The 20346-nt window shown below is 38.9% G+C and overlaps 1 protein-coding gene across 1 annotated transcript in view; it reads right to left on the bottom strand.

Annotated features, from left to right (window-relative positions):
- Positions 1–815: 815 nt before the first annotated feature.
- Positions 816–20346, bottom strand: part of scn3b (sodium channel, voltage-gated, type III, beta) — a 34733-nt gene continuing 15202 nt past the window's right edge. The window contains exons 2-6 of the mRNA XM_052039963.1: positions 19715–19878; positions 15586–15811; positions 11060–11198; positions 8783–8879; positions 816–2019 (exon numbers count right to left, since the gene is read on the bottom strand). Of these exons, the coding sequence (XP_051895923.1) occupies positions 8813–8879; positions 11060–11198; positions 15586–15811; positions 19715–19878 (596 nt within the window). The 3' untranslated portion in view covers positions 816–2019; positions 8783–8812. The remainder of the gene's footprint in view (positions 2020–8782; positions 8880–11059; positions 11199–15585; positions 15812–19714; positions 19879–20346) is intronic.

The following is a 20346-nucleotide window of genomic DNA, read 5'->3' as shown; positions in this document are numbered from 1 at the left end:
TAGATTAAAGAAAAACAGCCTGCTGTTGTAATACAAATTCTCAACTCCCTTTAATAATTTACATGGTCTTATTGTTTAGTAACCATTCATTACTGAATGTTTATTACCTCCAGTTAAGGAATTAGGAAAATTCCATCTAACTTAAGCAAAATCTGAAAATGGTTTTCTACGTAGAGGTGAACCATAACTCTCCGATCAGATATTAGAATAATCCACTTGGTGTTGACTCCGAAAGGGTCTAATGAAGGATCATTATTAATTCTGTTGTTCCTTTCACATATGTTGCCTGATCTGCTGAGTATTTTCATTACTTTCTGTTTTCATTACATTAACTCCGAACTTTATTTTAGGATATGTCTGCTCTTTCAAGTATCTAATTCCAGATGAACAGCTTTTTCACTGCACGTATTCTGAATAATTTGCTGTGTGCTGCATTTGGATGATTGAACAAACCTTTTGGATGTCCAGCCACACTGTATACTGCATTTAACTTGGGAGACAGAATATCCAACACATTGAAATGGTAGAAGGGAAGAAAACATGAATGGGTTTAATACTTTGATTATCATTTTATGAACAGTAAGGGGGTTTTAATGACTGGCATTAGAAAACAAAGGAAAGGGTCCCGGGCCTGAAACATCATTTTTTTCTCTTTCCACAGATGCTGTCTGATCTGCAGAGTATTTCCAGCATCTTCTGTTTTTAGTGAAGGAGATTAATGGGATAAATTAATGATGTTAATGATATAAATTAGTGATACTAAGAAGGTAATATCCTTGAAGTACTTGTGGAGTTGATAACTGGAAGATGTTAAATTCAAACAATAAACTAAATATGCATGATGTACTTAATAATTGAATGCACTAAATTCAGTGTGTTGGAAGAGATGAATTGCCTCAGTAAGCACAGATTTTTGATTGGCAACTAATTGAAGGAAAATTGTTCTTTTCAGGTTTGTAGCAATGATTTAAGAGAGAATATAATTCCTGAATTCCTAAATATAATTCCTGCACCCTTTACTTTCTTCTGTTTTTACTGTTTCTTACTAGAGGGTTGTTGTGTAAGTATGTTATGATTCCATCACTAATCTCATGAATGTTAATTTTCAAGATACACATCAGAAAATATTTTTCAATAAAGCCCTATTTAAGGAAATGCGGCAATTGGATGTACCAGCCCACAGAATAGAACCGATCATGCAAAAGCCACACTTGGCAGTGTGATTTCTATGTGTGCATTTTAAACATGATACATACAAGTAACACTCATATTAATTTATCCAAACACTGTATAAGACACTATAGACTAATTATTATGAAGCTTTAAGTAAATTTTAGCACTTTTCTACAAAAAGTAGTAGTGAAGACTGTGAAATAGTGGTCAAACTTACAAAGGGGTTAGAAGAGAAATGAACATTACACTTTTCACCAGGAATGGAAACCCCTTCTTCCTTCAATATTTGCGTAATGTTTGAAATATTACAGTCCTTAAATACTCCCTTTACATATAAGCAAATACTAAAAGTTTTGCACAACAGATCCTGTGATGAAGTCAAGTTTTATCCTTTTATAGCAAAACTAAGTTTATCCTTCAATAGCTAATAACCATGAACTGAGAATAATAATAAAACTATGGGATGTCATTAGTAGATTCTGTACATTAATGATTCAAACCTGTTTACAAGGAAAGCAAATAGACTGTCAGTTAGCCTGCACTCCATTTGCAAACTTGTCAACTGGGATTCAAATCCATACAAATAGTAAATTTGGCAAAATACTTCAACCATTAAATATGAAGGTCATCTAAATAAAATTTAAAAGATTCCAAATGGATGTAAAGAACCCCTTGTAAAATGTGCTGTAAAAGGGAGAGTTTGATTCCTTTTAAACACTTGCCTATAGGTTGTTAGTAATGAATGTGGCATTGAGTTCAATCCAAGGGAGTCCAAATGTTTGCTCTTTTGTTTTCAGTCCATTGCATTGCTAGTGGCTGATCTTCCTGGAGATGGCAGTCAATGACCTTGAGAAGAAACAGTAGTTGGTCAAGGTACCAGATATGTACTCTAACCCTATTATACAGCAAAATATCTGTGAAAATATATTACATTTCTGTGAATATAGTCCACAATGTGTATTGAATTTAACAACGTAATGTGAAAATATTTACATACTGTATATGATATGTTACTTATTTATAAGCAAATATTTAATTGCAATATGATTAACTGAAGAAATACAAACCAGAAACATTGGTAATCTAAACTGAAAAAAGGCAAAAATTAATCACAAATTAAAATATAGAAGCCCATTTTTGCACATTGTATCTGTACCAGTATTGTGGTACAATGGCCTGCTCTATCTTATTGCTCCTGAATTAACGTTGAAATGCAAATCAGATAGACAGAACCGGAAGGAAAAAGACAAAAGTTAATATTTCACTTAAAATAGGCTAGTTCTTGGCTGGGGTGAAGAATAGTTAGTGGTCTTAAAGATTGGTTTCCATCCCACAGGTGGTGGGGGGGGGGGGGGGGTCAGAGAGGAATTTTACGCATTTTTCCCCTACTCACTCGTGGTTTATTTTCCTTTTTAAAAGACTCTCCCAAAATACCTCTTGATGGGTAGAAAGTATCCAGTCAGGATGCTCCAGTGAAATCTCTGTTAACAAGTTTTCAAACAATCTCTGAGCAACAGGACACAATGTGAGTGGGAAAAGACATTATTTTATCATTTGAGATTAAAATCCAGGCCAAAGATTTTTGTTTTACCCCTTGCTATTCTGTGAAATAATATAGAAATCTCAATTTTTATTATGGGCCCTTTTCATGAACTTACTCTGATTTATCAATAAAACATTCACATATAGCAATTTCATTTTGATTATGTTGATAATCGTGGGTGATATATCCACATCCAAATGCAGCAGAACCTGGACAATATCCAGGTCTGGGCCGGTAGGTGGCAAGTAATATCTCCACCACATGTGCCAAGTAATGTCTCCACCACACGCACCTAGCAATGACGATATCCAATAAGAGAGATGCCAGCTATCACCTCCTGACATTCAATAGCATTCCCATCGCTGAATCTCCACTTAAAATATCTTGGGGGGTTACCATTGACCGGAAACTGAACTGGAGTAGCTATATACACAATGTTGCTACAAGAGGAGGTCAGATGCTAGGAATCCTGTGGTGAGTAACTTACCTCCTAACCCCCCAAACTCCTATCCACCTGCAAGGTCCCAGTCAGGGGTGTGATAGAATACTCTCCACTCGCCTGGATGAGTGCAGCTTCAAAAACACTCAAGATGCTTGATACCATACAGGACCGAGCAGTTCGCTTGATGGGCACTTCATCCACAACCATTCACTCACTCCAGCACTGATGCACCGTACCAGCAGTTTGTACCATCTACAGGAAGCACTGCAGCAGCTCACCAAGATGTCTCAGACAGCACCTTCCAAACCCACACCTTTACCAGCTAGAAGGACAAAGGCAGAAAAAGCATGGGAATGCTACCATCTTTCCTTCCAAGCCACACACCATGCTGACTTGGAAATAAAACATCCACTCCTTCACCATCGCTAGGTCAAGATCCTTAAACTCCCTCCCGAACAGCATTGTGGTCATATCCACACCACAAGGACATGCGGCAGTTCAAGAAGGCAGCTCACCACCACCACCTTGAGGGCAATTAGGGATGGGCAATTAAATGATAGGTTAGTCAGTGAAGCCCACATCCCTTGAATGTATAAAATGAAATTGGAGCAACAAATTGATGGGGTATTGTCTGCTTATTACCAGCAATAGCCTGGAAACTATACTGAAAACTCATCAGATAGTTGCATGAACAAACTATGAGTAAAAATGCAGGCTAAAACACAGACTTCTGCTGTGCACCTTAGAAATGTCTTTTTTGTTTATTTTTATGCTGTTGATGCAAAGGTAATTGATGCTGTTGTGCCATTACATGCACAATGGTGAGATTAATGACTTGTAAGTCATTCTATATTCAGCAGTGATGTATTAAAGCCTTCATTATAGGGAAGGATATCTGCACAAAATATGTGTTAACGTGCTCTGTTAATTAATATTCACGTTTTTTGGATAGTGTACGACCTGGAAATATCACTAAACTGATGAAATTAATTGATTATTTTACTTAAGTGCTCTATTGGATTGCACTTGAAAGTCTAGTCTCTTGTACATTACAGTATTTCATTCTCAATAAATCTACAAGACTACCTTGATCAGGAGTGAATTCTCACCTTTGATTATAATATGAAATGTACTGTAGATGTGCATGAACAAATGTCAGTATCAGAATTACAAATTGTTTTACTTGAGTATAATCTTCAAAATCCAAGATGTATTTTCATGTTTCATGATCACACTCCAGTAAAAGTTATTCTTCTCTGATGTAAAATGAACTCTTACTAAAAGTGCTGTGGAGAAATCAATCAGCTGGTCACCTGGTGAAGATCTATCAGAATAAATGAAGTACAGTTTGGGTGATACTGTAAAGTTGGGAAGATTGCTATTTATGCTGCTTATATACAGATGATTGAATACATTTAAGTTAAAAGCAGAAAATGCTCAAAATATTCAGTAGGTCAGATTAGACCTGCTGAATATTTTTAAATTATTTTGTTTTTACTTTAGATTTCCAGCATCTGCAGTTTTTTCTTTTCCAGTGAATAAATTAGGCTAAGTCATCAATTTCCAATTTAGTTTGAGTCCAAGTTTTCTTGTCTGGAAATGATTCCAGCAGCAAACTATTCTGGAGCTACAGCAAAAGAATGTGAAGCAGCAAAATACCACTTAGCTTTCTGAGTTCACTCCTTTTAGACAACCAGATACAAAGGGACTTTGCCAAATCTCCCCAAGCTAATCTGAGGCATGTAAAAATTCCAAGAGAAGCTGTGGAATTTCTTTTTCCCTCTCCACACCCTCCCTGCAAACCAATCAAATAATTGAACAAAAGCTCAGTCTAAGATTGATCTAATTAACCAGTCTTCATCAATTATGCTACAGCTGGTAATATACCCAGGACTAAAATTGGAAGACATGGAACCAGAACTCATAAAAACAAAATTACTCATGTGACATTTGTTTCACAAGCCCTAAATAAATAAATTGCAGCATGCACACAAACCTGAAGCCTGCAGGGATGAAGTAAATTCTCATGCACACACAACTGGCATGTGCCCTGTGAAAATGATTGGCATTAATGTAATTACCACATTCTGTGGGCCATGCAGAAGAAATCAGAACTGATCAGCAAGGACAAGCCCCGCACCTGCATTACATAAAGGGATCTTCAATTACTTCCAGGTTTGTTGACGAGTCAGTTGGAGCAGAGCTCGTTAGGCACAGTCACTGTGAGGTTTGGCGTGCACTGCCTCTGGACATTTAAGGGTGAAGCCTGTTTATGATTAAAGTAATGCATGCTTCAGTTGGGTTCCCACTGTGCTTCCAGCCTGACCAACAATGGAGGAAGAAGAGCCAAAGGTAAGATCTCCCTAACATGGGAGAATGAAGGAGGAGAGAGAGAAAAGCTCTGACCAAGAGGGACCAGCCCCAAAAGATTTAAGGAAGCCACATTCCTATTTCAACTTGCCTGAGGAGAAATGCAAGTGGAGGCAGGATTTTCCTAAATCAATATGACAGAGATCAGTTACTTGATACAGGTAGATCTCCAGCCACACTCTTTGTGACTGGACCACTTTCACTGTGGAGGTAAAGGAATCTGTCATCCTTACTGTGTATTTATGATAAGATAAGATATCTTTATTAGTCACATGTACATCGAAATACACAGTGAAATGAATCTTTTGCGTAGTGTCCTGGGGGCAGCCCACAAGTGTCGCCACACTTCCAGCGCCAACATAGCACGCCCACAGCTTCCTAACCCATATGTCTTTGGAATGTGGGAGGAAACCAGAGGAAACCCAAGCAGACATGGGGAGAACATACAAACTCCTTACAGACATTGGCCGGAATTGAACCCGGGTCGCTGGCGCTGTAAAGCGTTACGCTAACCGCTACACTACCGTGCAATTGTACAATGGCTGCAAGTCCTCTTTTGGACAATTGTCCAAACTGGTCCACCCTCCCAGTGGTTGTTGTGTTCTATACCCATATTGCTTATTTATATGTTATAAGTAACATATTTTTAAAAATTACTAACACTCAGAATCATTAACGTATTTACAGCTTGGATAATTGTCCAAAAGAGGACTTGCAGCCATTGTACAATTGCAGGCTTGTGTTGTCAATAGACCAAGGCTGTTTGGACTAGCAACGTCAGATTGTTATCCCTGCTGTTCTCAGAAGACTGATTTTAGATGAGCTACATGGGGCTTGTACTTGCATTATAAACATGATAGCCATTATAGGAAGTAAGTCATCGGATATCAAATCGGTGAGCAGGTATGGTGAAGTAGTTGAAGTCTGTAGTCCAAAAAATGACTGAATTTGTTTTAGAAGTAATATCAGAAATGTCTGTGTATATCAAATGAAGTTTGATATACACTGACATTTCTGTATATCAAGTGATGTTTGATGATGAATGTGTTCCTCATGCCAATATAGAATTATCACAGAAAGCAGTGAATTTAAGATAAAAGATAGAAAGTTCTTTGGTTTAATGATTCTGAGTGTTAGTAATTTTTAAAAATATTTTTATTGTTGTGTGACCTGAGATTTACTGAAGGCTTGTGAATGCCAAAGTGATTCTATGAGTGTAGCTGGCTGCCTGCACTGAGAAAGGCCTGATGTTATGCTGAGTAGTGCCAAAATACTGGGAGCTGGGGACGTGCTGGAACCAACAGCCTAGCACGGGGCAGGCAGAATGCAATTCTGCCACAATAGAATCTCTGTCACTTTATTGTGGTTGGAGTTTTCCCGCACTCCTAACATTGTCCAAGGTCCACTTTAAAAATACATCACAACTAGTTCCTTAGTTTCCAGATCACTCCAGCTGGTGATGTGTGTCATAATTGCAGCATGCCGCTGCATTTGAGACTCTCAAATGCTTCCTTGAGCTTACAATATCAGGCAGCATAGGCACCTGAATTTTCCCAGATTGCAGGATTCCTGAATAATAGATTTTCCCAATAGGGAAAATGCTGGAATCAGTAATGAAGTATGTAATAACGGAATACCTTGAAAAGAATAATAGGGTCAGAAGGGACTCGTGAAAGGAAAATTATGATCAACTAATTTAACAGAATCCTTTGAGGATGTTGATAGAAGAATAGCTAAGGGGAAAGGGTGTGGTATATTTGGATCTTTGGAAGCCTTTCAATAAGGCCCAGACAGGAAGATTTTCCACATATTGGAACACGTGGACTTGGGGGTTTTATGGATTGAAAATTGGTTATTGGACAGAAAGCAAAAAATGTGAGTAGACGGATCTTTCTCAAGTTGGCCTGATGTAACTAGTGGGTGCAAGAGGGATCGATGCTTGAGACCCAACTATGAAGATCTATATCAATGATTTGGCTGAGGGCCATATTTCCAGGTTTGCTGATGGAATCTTGTTGGGACTGAGTAGAGAAAAGAATGTAAAAAAAAAACATGGCAGATGGAATACAATCTGGAGATATCTGAAATTGTCTGCTTTTTTTTGAACTGATGAGAGATTGGGTAATGTTGAGGTTCAAAGGGACCTAAGTATCTTAGTACAAAGCTCACTGAAAGCCAGTGTGGATGTGCGGCAAGAAACCCAGGAAAGCAAATGGTGTGTTGGCCTTTACTGTCAGAGGATTGGGCACAGGAGTAAAGATGTTGTACTACAATTATACTGGGCCTTGGTGAGGCCACTCTTGGAGTATTGTAGATAGTTTCGTGTCCTTACCTCGCTCGAGAGGGAATGCAGCAATGATTCGCCAGACTGGTTACAAGAATGGAGGGTTTGGTGTATGAGGGGAGATTGAGTAGACTAGGCCTAAACTGGAGCTTAGAAGAATGGTAGGAGATCTCATTGAAACTTAAATTCTTATAGGTCTTGAAAGGCTGGATGCAAAGAGAATGTTTCGCTGGACTGAGGAGATTACAACCAGAAGTGACAGTATCAGAATAAGAGGTAGGCCATTAGGACTGAACTGAGGGGAAATTTCTTCACATAGAGAGTGATGAATCTTTGGAATTTTCTCCCGTGGAAGCTCAATCACTAATGTCATTCAAAGCAGAGTGATAGATGCCTGGATATTGAGGGAATCAAGGTATATGAGGGTAGTGCAGGAAAACGGTGCTGAAGTAGAAAATCAACCATAGCTGGAGGAATTGTCAAGCAGGCTCAAAGGGCCAAATGACCTACACATGCTCCTAATTGTGTTCTTTTCAGACTCTTGTATTCCTTGTGGCCACACTTGAAGTTAACCAAGTAGGAGCTAATTTTGATGAGATCTAATTCCATATGTGAAAACTCCAATGAAAATCAAATGGAGAATAATCAGAATTTTAATTATAATGCATTTGCTTCAGTCTGAAAATAATGTCAGAGTCCAATAATTCATGCGTAGGGACCAGTGAGGCTGTTAATAACAAACACTTGGTTCTGTTACACATTTGAATCGCAAATCAGTTTTTTTTTAGAAATAATCACCATATCACCAAATAATCATCATGAACTAAGAAATGAAATTTTTGTTATAAATCCTCCCCCCCACCTCCACTCCCCAAACATAATCTAAGATAAAACCTTCATGTTACCTGGTAATTCTAGACTTTGCAGCTTTGACATTTTTTAAACAAAACTTGTTTCAAATTATTCTTACCAATCAATCCACTATCCAAAGCAAATGTTTCTATTCCTCCACAGGAACAGTTGAGTGGTTCTCTTTGTTTCCAGAGGGTATCGCCAGATAGTCTGCTCTGTAAAGATAATTGGATTGGAAATCGATTTGAGTGTTCAAAATGTCATATAAATTTCATTGTGACTGCCTTAGACTTAGTCTCCTAAAGACAAGCAAAACCATTTTCTGTTATCACCCAGTAATCGCCATGAAATATTCACCCTTGCTATTTTATTTGATGTGATTTCAAAAGGGCTAAGAATAATTAAAGCATTAATAAAAAAATCAACTGTGATATTGCACAAAATATAGCAAGAGCTAAATAAGAATGTGAAATAATTGTATATATTTAATTACTTTAAGTATCCCTGATGTAGAAGTTCAAGCAGAGCCAAAGAATCACTGGAACCTGTCCTTGTGATTGAATGATTAGGACAAAGTGCATGTAATATTGGAACTTGAATTTTGTTTTCATGGATCCTGTAAACAGGAATCTTAGGGTGGGCCAATGCAATATGATACAGGAGTTCCCATTGTAATTCCTTACAAGGGACCAGGAAGGACGGATGTCAGGTCAGGAATGCCTCCGTTTCAATCAAGAAAGGCAGGAGCAGTTTCAAGTAGGGTTAAGCCACCTTTTCTGAAAAAAATATATATACAGGAATGGATCCCAAATGCTGAATTACTGATGCATTCTGGCTTGATGTGAAAGTGCCTGCCATTGGGGGTCATTAAATACCTGAAGAAGAGGGAAGGTGCCCCATAGTCTGCTGGTTCTGGGTCCCCTTAACCTGCTGGGTTTTGTGTAGAATACTATTTTCAAACCTCAAAGTTGTGAAACTTGCTTAGGGATCATTTTCTAGCTACATCAAAATATTAAGTAGCTGAAAACAAACTCTTTCAAGCTGTTGATTAGAAATCTGGATTAGATCTCAAATTGGTTGCTTTGCCATTTATTCCACCTGTGCATTTTCATTACACTGACATGGCCATAAATCAGGTTTAATATGCACAGGTCAGCTGAACCTCAACTCTCACTCTTTCATTAATGAGATTATACCAAGTATTTCAAATGCCAACTGTTAAACTCATTATTTTTGTTGGGATTAATTCATTTTTTACTGGAGAAACGTGAATTTTTTTTACAGCACTGTGCTCAACACAAAAATAGCTTATAATTAACGCACGCAAAAAAGCACTGACTGTTTGCATTCTTTCACAGAAGATTGTAATAATAGCTCCTTTGAGGTTCAAAAACACAAAGGAGACTTAATTTAGTTGGAGATACTGCTGGGTATTAAAGTGCCTAAAGTTCAATTCTCATCAAGTTTAGCTGTTAGCTGTTAAAATGAAATGAACAAATGTGGACCAACAATATCTTGTTAACATCCACACATGGGTTTGCTAGAAGTAATGACAGTGAAATTAAGAGATAGAAATTCATCTCCACTCAGAAGCACCATTGGGAGATTAGTATAATTACTGATAATGAAGCAGTTGCATGTTTACTCTTGCCTCTAAAATGTGTTTTTATTGATTGCAATGGAACTGAATTTCTGAAGCATGGTATAACATTACTATATTGGGATTTCTTCTTGGGCAGTTACTGTGGATCAATAACTTGCTTTCACTTGGGTTTTGTGGGCTCTGAGGTGGCTGATAAACCATTGTGGGGTCTGTAGACTCCACCCCAGGTGGGTCAGGAAAGGCTTGATTTGGCAAACAGGAAGGTAGTTTAAGTGACAGACCCCTTCTACTACTGAGCTTCTGTGGCATCCCAGTGAATTGACTCAAGATTCCTAATGCCAACCTGAATACTCTGAGCAGTGGGGCTGGTATTCTCATGAGTTGGTGGGAATGTTATAGTTTTTCAAGGGGGCTCTGGGAACATTCTTTAATCTTTTTCTCTGTCCACTTGGTAATCTTATGCGATAACAGGGCTCAGAATAGAACATCCATTCCGGTGTTGGGCATGCAAACAATGTAGCCTGCCAATGGAGCTAAACAGATATAATTAGGGCCTCAAAGCAATTGCTGTTGACCTGGGAGAGCATGCTTACTTAGTTTTTGTTTTATCCTACCAACAGATTTGGAGGATTTTGCAGAGACACCATTACCAACTGAAGGTGAATTTCTACTGCAATAAATTGTTAGTTTTCCATTTGCATTTTTCAGGTGTAATAAGAGTAATATTAAATCCTCTTGGCAATGCCTCAGCAATATCAGGACCAAACAAATACACAATGTCTTGTTACTTACGCATTTTCTTGTGCAGCTTGTTCTGATTTCAATATCTTCCTATAGCAATATATCATCTCTATAACAAGCCATAAAGTGAGGAAAACAAGGAGAAGATACATCATAATTTCTGAAATGTATGAAGTAAAATCTTCAAGGGCTAGAAAAAAATGGAAGTGAAACTAGTTAGCTTCTGGAAAGATCATGTTATTTGAAATCTTCTCCCCTATATCTAGCTGAACTTTCTTTGGAATCTAATGTAATTTTCTCAGAGGCCTATTTTCCCACTTCCCCTCCTGGAACAACGACTGTTCAAGACGACTGTTTGAAATGCAGTCAGATCCATTGCCATAGGGTGCGGTTCACAAGCCTCATTTCTAAATATTTAGTCAGAAATATGTCTGCGGCTGCTATTTTCAGGTTGAGACTTGAAGTTGAAAACAAGTTGGCCCAGAATTTGCAGATGTGATGATGGTGAATTCATCATTAATACACTAAAACTGACAGCACCTTCTGGTATCTGGATGTGTGAAATGAGACACAGAAATCCAAAAGCCATTGCTAAATGATACTGTTCTCCTCCAGAGGGAGCACTGTTGCAGATTGTACAGCTATAATCATAGCATCAGTAAATTTTGTAAACTTTAATTTTCCATTCACAAATCTCAGTGTGAAAGCTATTTAAAGTTTGATCCTTGTTGAATGAGCTACAAGTGAATTTTTAATGGTGTAATGAAATACAATTAATTCTGAACAACTTCTCTGGCTCTGAAAAAGTGTTTTTTTTTGTGCATGGATTGTCATTTCTCCAGGATATCTACAAATATTACCATCTAAAAAAAAAGTTTGTTTGATATTTTGCCTTCTATTTCATCCTATCTGTATGCCCCAATCTTAATTTTACCTTATTAAAACACAAATTAAAATATTCAGTAAGTGACTTTTCCTTAGACATGAGATTACTGTAGCCAAATGTAGCCCACAGTTGCTGAGGTTCTCTTAAATTTTGTTGGAGGTGACTTTGTTTTCTCATTTCTGTCCCATGTTTAGTGTCATTAACATATATTTTGCAGTGTTCAAATACCTTGCACGTTGAAAGCTTCTGCCTTGAAGGAGGAGTCAAACCATAAAACAATACAGCACAATACAGGCCCTTTGGCCCACCATGTTGTGCCGACCTTCAAACCACGCCTAAGACTATCTAACCCCTTCCTCCCACATATCCCTCTATTTTAAATTCCTCCATATGCTTATCTAAAAATCTCTTGAACTTGACCAACATATCAGCCTCCACCACCACCACCCCAGGCAGTGCATTCCATGCACCAACCACTCCCTGGGTGAAAAACCTCCCTCAGACATCTCCCTTGAACTTCCCACCCATTACCTTAAAGCCATGCCCTCTTGTATTGAGCATTGGTGCCCTGGGAAAGAGGTGCTGGCTGTTCACTCTATCTATTCCTCTTAATATTTTGTATACCTCTATCATGTCTCCTCTCATCCTCCTTCACTCCAATGAGTAAAGCCCTAGCTCCTTTAGTCTCTCCTCATAATCCATACTCTCTAATCCAGGCACCATCCTGGTAAATCTCCTCTGCACCCACTCCAATGCCTCCACATCCTTCCTATAATGAGGCGACCAGAATTGGACACAGTACTCTAAGTGTGGTCTAACCAGAGTTTTGTAGAGCTACATCATTACTTCACGGCTCTTAAACTCGATCCCACAACTTATGAAAGCTAACATTCCATAAGCTTTCTTAACTAGCCTATCCACCTGTGAGGCAACTTTCAGTGATCTGTGGATATGAACCCCCAGATCCCTCTGCTCCTCCACACTACCCAGAATCCTGCTATTAACCTTGTACTCCACCTTGGAGTTAGTCCTTCCAAAGTGTACCACCTCACACTTCTCCGGACTGAAATCCATCTGCCACTTCTCAGCCCAGCTCTGCATCCTATCAATATCCCTCTGTAAACTTTGACAGCTCTCCACACTATCCACAACACCACTGATCTTTGTGTCATCTGCAAACTTGCTAACCCACCCTTCCACCCCCTCATCTAAGTCATTAATAAATACCACGAAAAGTAGAGGTCCTAGAACCGATCCCTGTGGGACATCACTAGTCACAGCCCTCCAATCTAAATGCACTCCCTCCACTACAACCCTCTGCTTTCTACAGGCAAGCCAATTCTGAATCCATGTGGCCAAGCCTCCCTGGATCCCTTGCCCTCTGAAGAAGCCTACTGTCTGGAACCTTGTCAAACGCCTTACTAAAATTCATGTAGCCCACATCTACTGCACTACCCTCATCAATCTTCCTGGTCACCTCCTCAAAGAACCCTATCAGGCTAGTGAGGCAAGATCTTCCCTTCACAAAGCCATGCTGGCTGTCCCTAATTAGTCCATGATTCTCGAAATGCTCATAGATCCTATCTCTTAGAGTCCTTTCTGACAGCTTACCCACCACAGATGTAAGGCTCACCCGTCTGTAATTCCCTGGACTATCCCTACTACGTTTTTTGAATAAGTGGACAACATTTGCCACCCTCCAATCCTGCGGTACTATTCCTGTGGACAATGAGGACTCAAAGATCCTAGCCAACGGTTCAGCAATCTCCTCCCTCACCTCGCGAAGCAGCCTGGGGAATATTCCATCAGGCCCTGGGGACTTATCTGTCCTAATATTTTCTAACAGCTCCAACACATCCTCTATCTTGATAGCTACATACTCTAGAACATTACTCTTACCAACACTGTCCTCAGCATCATCAAGACCCGTCTCCTTGGTGAATACTGAAGAGAAGTTTTCATTGAGAACCTCACCCACTTCCACAGCTTCCAGGCACAGCTTCCCACCTTTGCCTCTAATCGGACCTACCTTTACTCCCGTCATCCTTCTGCTCTTCACGTACGAGAAAAAAGCCTTGGGATTCTCCTTAACCCTACTCGCCAAAGCCGCTTCATGTCCCTTCTTGCTCTCCTCAGCCCCTTCTTAAGTTCCTTCCTTGCTGCCCTATGTTCCTCACGAGCCCTATCTGATGCTTGCTGCTTACACCTTATGTATGCTGCCGCCTTCTTCCTAACTAGTTGTTCCACCTCTCTCGTCACTCATGGTTCCTTCACCCTGCCATTCTTTCTCTGCCTCACTGGGACAAATTTATCCCTAACATCCTGCAGGAGATTCCTGAACATCGACCATATCTCCACAGTACATTTCCCCTCAAAAATGTCATCCCAATTTACACTCTCAAGTCCTTGCCTTATAGCCTCATAATTTGCCTTTCCCCAATTAAATATCTTCCCATCCTCTGCTCCCATCTTTGTCCATAACAATGCTAAAGGTTATGGAGCAGTGGTTGCTCTCCTCCAAATGCTCACCCACCGAGAGATCTGTCACCTGACCTGGTTCATTACCTAAAACTAGATCTAATATGGCATTCCCTCTAGTTGGCCTGTCAACATATTGTGACAGGAATCCATCCTGGACACACTTAACAAACTCTGCCCCGTCTAAACCTTCGGCACTAAGTAGGTGCCAATCAATATTTGGGAAGTTGAAGTCACCCATGATAACAACCCTGTTATTCTTGCACCTTTCTAAAATCTGCCTCCCAATCTGCTCCTCAGTATCCCTGCTGCTACCAGGGGGCCTATTGAATATTCCCAGTAGAGCAACTGCTCCTTTCTTGTTCCTAACTTTCACCCATACGGACTCTAGAGAGGATCCTTCTACATTATCCACCCTTTCTGCAGCTGTAATAGTGTCCCTGACCAGTAACACCACCCCTCCTCTTCTTCCTCTTCCCCACCAACCCCCCCATCCCTTTTAAAACACTGAGAACCAAGAATATTCAATATCCATTCCTGCCATTAATTTGGTTATAATTGCTATAATCAAATGAAAGATTAAATGTAATCTTTTCCCTGTTGCCATATAACGCTTGCTTTTCTAACCTGAAACTGTAGTTCCATCATCACATTTTTAGTTATTACTTTCTTCCCATGTTTTATCTCCTCCTGTGAGAGTGCTGTTCCTGTTAAAGAACCACTCATTGACATTGCCCTTTTGTGAAAGAGGTGCTTTGTGTGCTTGGACAGTATGGCAGGAGGATTTTCCATGGAACACAGAATGAATCTCTGGGTTGCAATCTAAAGGATCCTGTTTTATTTCTGTCCTTCCTTGCCCCACGGGAGTTCAGCAGCCAGCTGCCACCAGAACTGAAATTAGCCAAATCTAGACAGGGTAGGAATGGCTTGGTATGTCTCATGTCTTGAAGACTGAATGTTAACCTGTATGTGATTATCAAAGTTAAAATGAATATTTAACACTGATGCTTCACAATTCAAATGGTAGCATTATCTATTCATCAGTTCTATTAGAGCCTTTGAGTCAGTATGGCTTTGTGGAGTATCCTGCAAAACCTTTGTCTGTGAACGAGTGTTCAAAATGTTGGTACCTTTCAAAAGTTGAACAGTATTAATCATCAGTGCTGCGAACTAAATTCTGCAATTCACAGCACACAGAACTTAATTTCCTCACCGTCTTCATGTACTGTTAGCTGAACCTCTTTCACATCTGTCACAGAAGGTCTGTGTATCTCATAATTAAAATACCGTTTGATCGTGCACCGGTACAAACCGCTGTCGTTAAGTGTAACATTCACTATGGTTATGGATACATCTTGCAGATCTTTACTTCCATTCCACAGAATTCTGCCCTGATAAGGTCCTTTTAGCTCTCGTGGCTCTCCGTTGTACTCATAAATCTGTCACAAAGACACAGATTTCATCATCGATGAATTGCTAAAATGCCAACTTTATATGTCAGTTTATCCCCCTAACTTCTTGAACTTGACACACTAAATTTTGCTGAGAAGCAACCAAATGTATCCTTGTGGTGCCTTACACATATATCAAACAAAACAGTGAATTTTCACAGACCTTAGAGAGGAATCCAAGCAAACGCAGGCACTGTCTTCACCAACATGCTTCTTCCACAATGGAATACCCTTTAGTCGGGGGCTTCAGAAGTGGGCTGATTTTTTAATCCTTTCCTTAGCCTAGGGGTACTGAGGTCAATTCTGACACTAAAGCTTTCACCCCAATGAGACTAACCAATTGAACACAAACCTACCATCAAATGCGGAACCTTCATGGATCCGTACAGCTCAATTCTAAGCTCAGATTGTCTATTCAATTGGGAAGCAACTGGAGTGCTTTCACCATAAAATGGAACAAATTCTAACTTACTAAATAAAAATATCTAATGATTAATTATTCCTGAAGACCTAAACAGAAATAAGAACCACAAGACATTACTAGATTCCCCACATAAAGCTATGAATAAATTAAAGCCATTTAAGATAAGTCTAGAAGTAAAAAGCTATGGTACAATTATCATTGTGTGTTGTTAATGTACGTACTGGTCTGTAATAATATCAATTAGTTGGAGGCTAGGCATGGAAATGTGAGGAAAGTATCATTTCATTTGAAACTTGATTCCACCTGGTGGGATGAAAATACTGCCTCCTTAATTTTGCATTGACTGCCAGTAAATTGATCCGGTATACATGGAGACTAAATACTTAATCAGCACCATAATTAGCCAGTGAGTGTTTCATTCTAACACTGGTTATAAAGTGATAACCATAGGAACCCCATGTTGGGCATAGATTCCACACTCCACTAGTATTCTCCACTCATTGTGCAATGTATACAGAAACACGTGAATTATATTGTAACTGTTAATTCAAAATATATTTGATAAGATGCAGTAGAAATACATTTTGACCAGAATGCTCACTGCCCAGATCTTATGGAGAATTTGTACTAAGATGCTGAAATATCAGTCAGGCAGATTATATTTTTACTGAAAGGGGCCTTAATCATTACACAGTACATCAGACTAATTGTGCTAGGAATCTACTTGACTTGCATAATTTTTAATATGATCTTTAACTGATTTTATATTTTAGAATTTTAATATTTACATTGTGTTTTGGGTATCTTCCACTTGATTATGCAAGTATTTTATTGATTTCCAGCAAGTTGTTTGACAATGAGGATGACATTTGAACATTTTCTTGATATTATCCTTATCCTATTTTCCAACCAGGGATTAAAAACCTTGGTGACCTATTTCCTCCCCATTTCAGAGATGTTGGAAATGCTTCAGTAACACTGAAGTGTGCAATATGGTGACGTTATAGGAAAGACATTGTCAAGCTGGAGATGGTGCAGAAGAGATTTACGAGGACACTGCCTAGACTGGAGGGCATGATTTACAGGGAGAGGTTGGCTACACTGAATCTTTATTCCTTGGAGTGTAGTAGAATGAAGGATGACCTCCTAGAAGTTTATAAAGTCATGAGGGGTATGTCATAGTCTTTTTCCCAGGGTTGGGAAGTCTATAACTAGGGGGCACAGACACAAGTTAAAGAGGGGAGAGATTTAAGAGAGACCCGAGAGGTAACTTTACACAGAGAGTGGTGAGTGCCTGGAATGAGCTGCCAGAGGAAGTGGTTGAGGCGGGTATAATTACAACTTTTAAGGGGCATTTGGATAGGTATATGGAGGAGAGGGACTCAGAGGGTTATGGGCCGAATGCGGGCAACTGGGACTAGCAGGAGGATGCTGTGGTTGGCACGGAACAGTTGGCCGAAGGGCCTGTTTCAGTGCTGTGTTACTCGATGACTATGACTTAATATTGCTTCCAAAATTCTGTTTAATTAAAGTCAGTGGAGCTGAATATTGAAAGCAGAGTTCAGCAGGCAGCAGCTATTAGATTTCATGTTTGTTGCTAACAAAAAGGATGAAATTCTGATGGAAAAGTCATCAAAAACATATATTAACTTTCTTTCTCTCTCCACAGTTCCTGCCCGACCTGACCAGTATTTTTTAGTATTTTATGTTTTTATTTCATATTTATGGCATCTGCAGTTTTTTGTGCTTTTCTTTGGCAAACCTATCTGTGTGAACAAAAACAGAATGCTAGAAGAACTTGGTGAGTCAAGCAGCATCTGTGAAAGTGAAAGGTAGAAGTCAACGTTTTGGGTCAAGACCCTACATAGGACTGAGAGGGAACAGGAACTGTTGCCAGTAGAAGCAGTAATAGGGAGGGGTTGGAACGGGCTGGTTGGTGATAGGTGGAACCAGATGGGGAGGGGATGATGAGCAGATGGGACTAGGGGGTTGGGACAGAGGCTGCTATATACTGGCAATCTTTCCTGTTCCCTCTCAGTCCTGATACAGAGTCTCAACCTGAAAAGTTGACTTACACATTTTGCCTCCACAGATGCTGCTTGACCCGTTGAGTTCTTCCAGCATTCTGTTTTTGTTCCACATTCAAGCATCTGCAATCTGTTCTTTTTTCTCAGTGTGAGGTCAGTTAAATGCCAATGCTGCAGATGCAACTAATACAGCTTAAATAACAATGCCTTGTGTTTACACACTGCCTTTAACACAATAAAACATCCAATATGTTTCACAAGAGGATTAACAAAAAATTAACTCCAAGTCATATGAGATATTAGGAATATGACCAAAAACTCAATCAGATGCAAGTTTTATGGAGCATCTTAAAGGAAGAACTATAGGTAGGGAGATGGAGAAGTTTGGGTAGGAGTTCCATACAGTAGGGGCTAGATTGGGTACTCATCAACCACCAGAGGAATTTGTTTAAAACAGAGTGTTTTTTTTCTAAAGAGTAATTTTCCTTTTGATTTTTTTCTTTGGAATTCTTTACCTTCTGGAAATAATATTTGCACATTTTTTTATACTTTTTCCTTCTTACTGCAAAGTCAGAGACATTATGACTAGGTGCAGAGTTATCCCCACTCAATTCTATCCACCCAATATTAACATTGGATTATTATTGGATTAAGTTGTGCTTCCTGATGACAGCAAAGTATTCCTCCTATTAATTTGGTTCAGTTGACAAAAAGTGTTGTTAAGAATGTAATAAAATAATGTGATATTAAAATATCTTCCACTTTTATGCTACTGGATTGCAGTCCTCAAGTAACATAAAGACAGTGTGTAACTGTTTATTTGAACAGAGTGTAACTACACTTTCTCTTCAATATGCTAAGGATTGCACAGATGATGTCGACAATGGCAATTTGGTATGAAGCCCTGAATTTTTGTGGCAGACACGTGATAATGAACCAACAAAAGGGCCATTGTCTGTTTCAGTGTTTTGTCTGTTTAGTTTGTTAAAACCGCAGCATACAGTTTTAGTAAAAAAGTGAATCAATCTATTCTAAATCAAAAGTGACAGTAAGACATGATTTCCAAACATTATAAAATACTGATATGTCTGTGCTAAAACACATTTATTATTCTGTGTTTTTAGCTGGCATTCTGCAATTGTCCTCATTAATGGATCAATCTAATTACTAATCTGGGTTGATTTATTTACAATATGGAAAGAATTGATGATAAATGGTGTGCCTTCAATATTTTAGCCTGAGCTGATCTATTGAGCTTACTGCGATCTTTAAGAAGACCCTTTTCAAAGTTTAACCTAAGCAGTGTGAACAGAATCTTTGCATTGGATCATTGTTTAACTTTACCTATAAATATCAACCTACACATTTAACAGAGGCCTATTTTAATTGGTGAATTAACTATTTAACTTCTGCATTTTATATTTTTAAGTAGACACTTACTGAGATCTCTTCTCCATCACTGTTGACGTAGGTCCATTCAACCATGGTGTCCGTATTCACTTCTTCTCTCTTCACACAGGAAATGCAAGTGAGTTTCATATTGGTTCCATGTAGGGCTTCAGTATCTGAAGGAACTTCTACACAGACTAACTGGCAATAGCGTACTATAAGAGAAAGAAGCAGAAATCAATCTTAAATTCACCCCAAGATAGCATCTTCTCATTACTGTGGATACACTATGTAGGAAATCAAATTCTGCTTGCTTTGGCTGATGGTGTTCCACAAACCCAGTCGGAATTCGACAATCTTTGTTGTACCACACTGTCATACCATTTTTCATCATCATGGTTTTTGTGATATACATTGTGCATAAGTGCATTTTTGAATCAGTATTTTTTTTAGAGGAGAAATGGAAAAGGTTCTCTTTAAATGTTCAAATAAAAGTTAATATATTTAAATTACTTTAACATTTTAAATATTTTGTTACGTGGTATGTTACCTCCTCTTTATCCACCTTAGCACTGAAAGAATGCATTAAGCAAAAACTAATTCAATTTTCTCATTTCTGTAACCAGTTGACATGTTTATTTTGTCAGAAGCAGTTGATGGGTATTACTTTTTGATGGCATGAC

Source organism: Pristis pectinata, chromosome 27 (assembly GCF_009764475.1).
Source record: "Pristis pectinata isolate sPriPec2 chromosome 27, sPriPec2.1.pri, whole genome shotgun sequence".
Taxonomy (NCBI): Eukaryota; Metazoa; Chordata; class Chondrichthyes; order Rhinopristiformes; family Pristidae; genus Pristis; species Pristis pectinata.
This window is presented reverse-complemented; position numbering and strand designations above follow the sequence as displayed.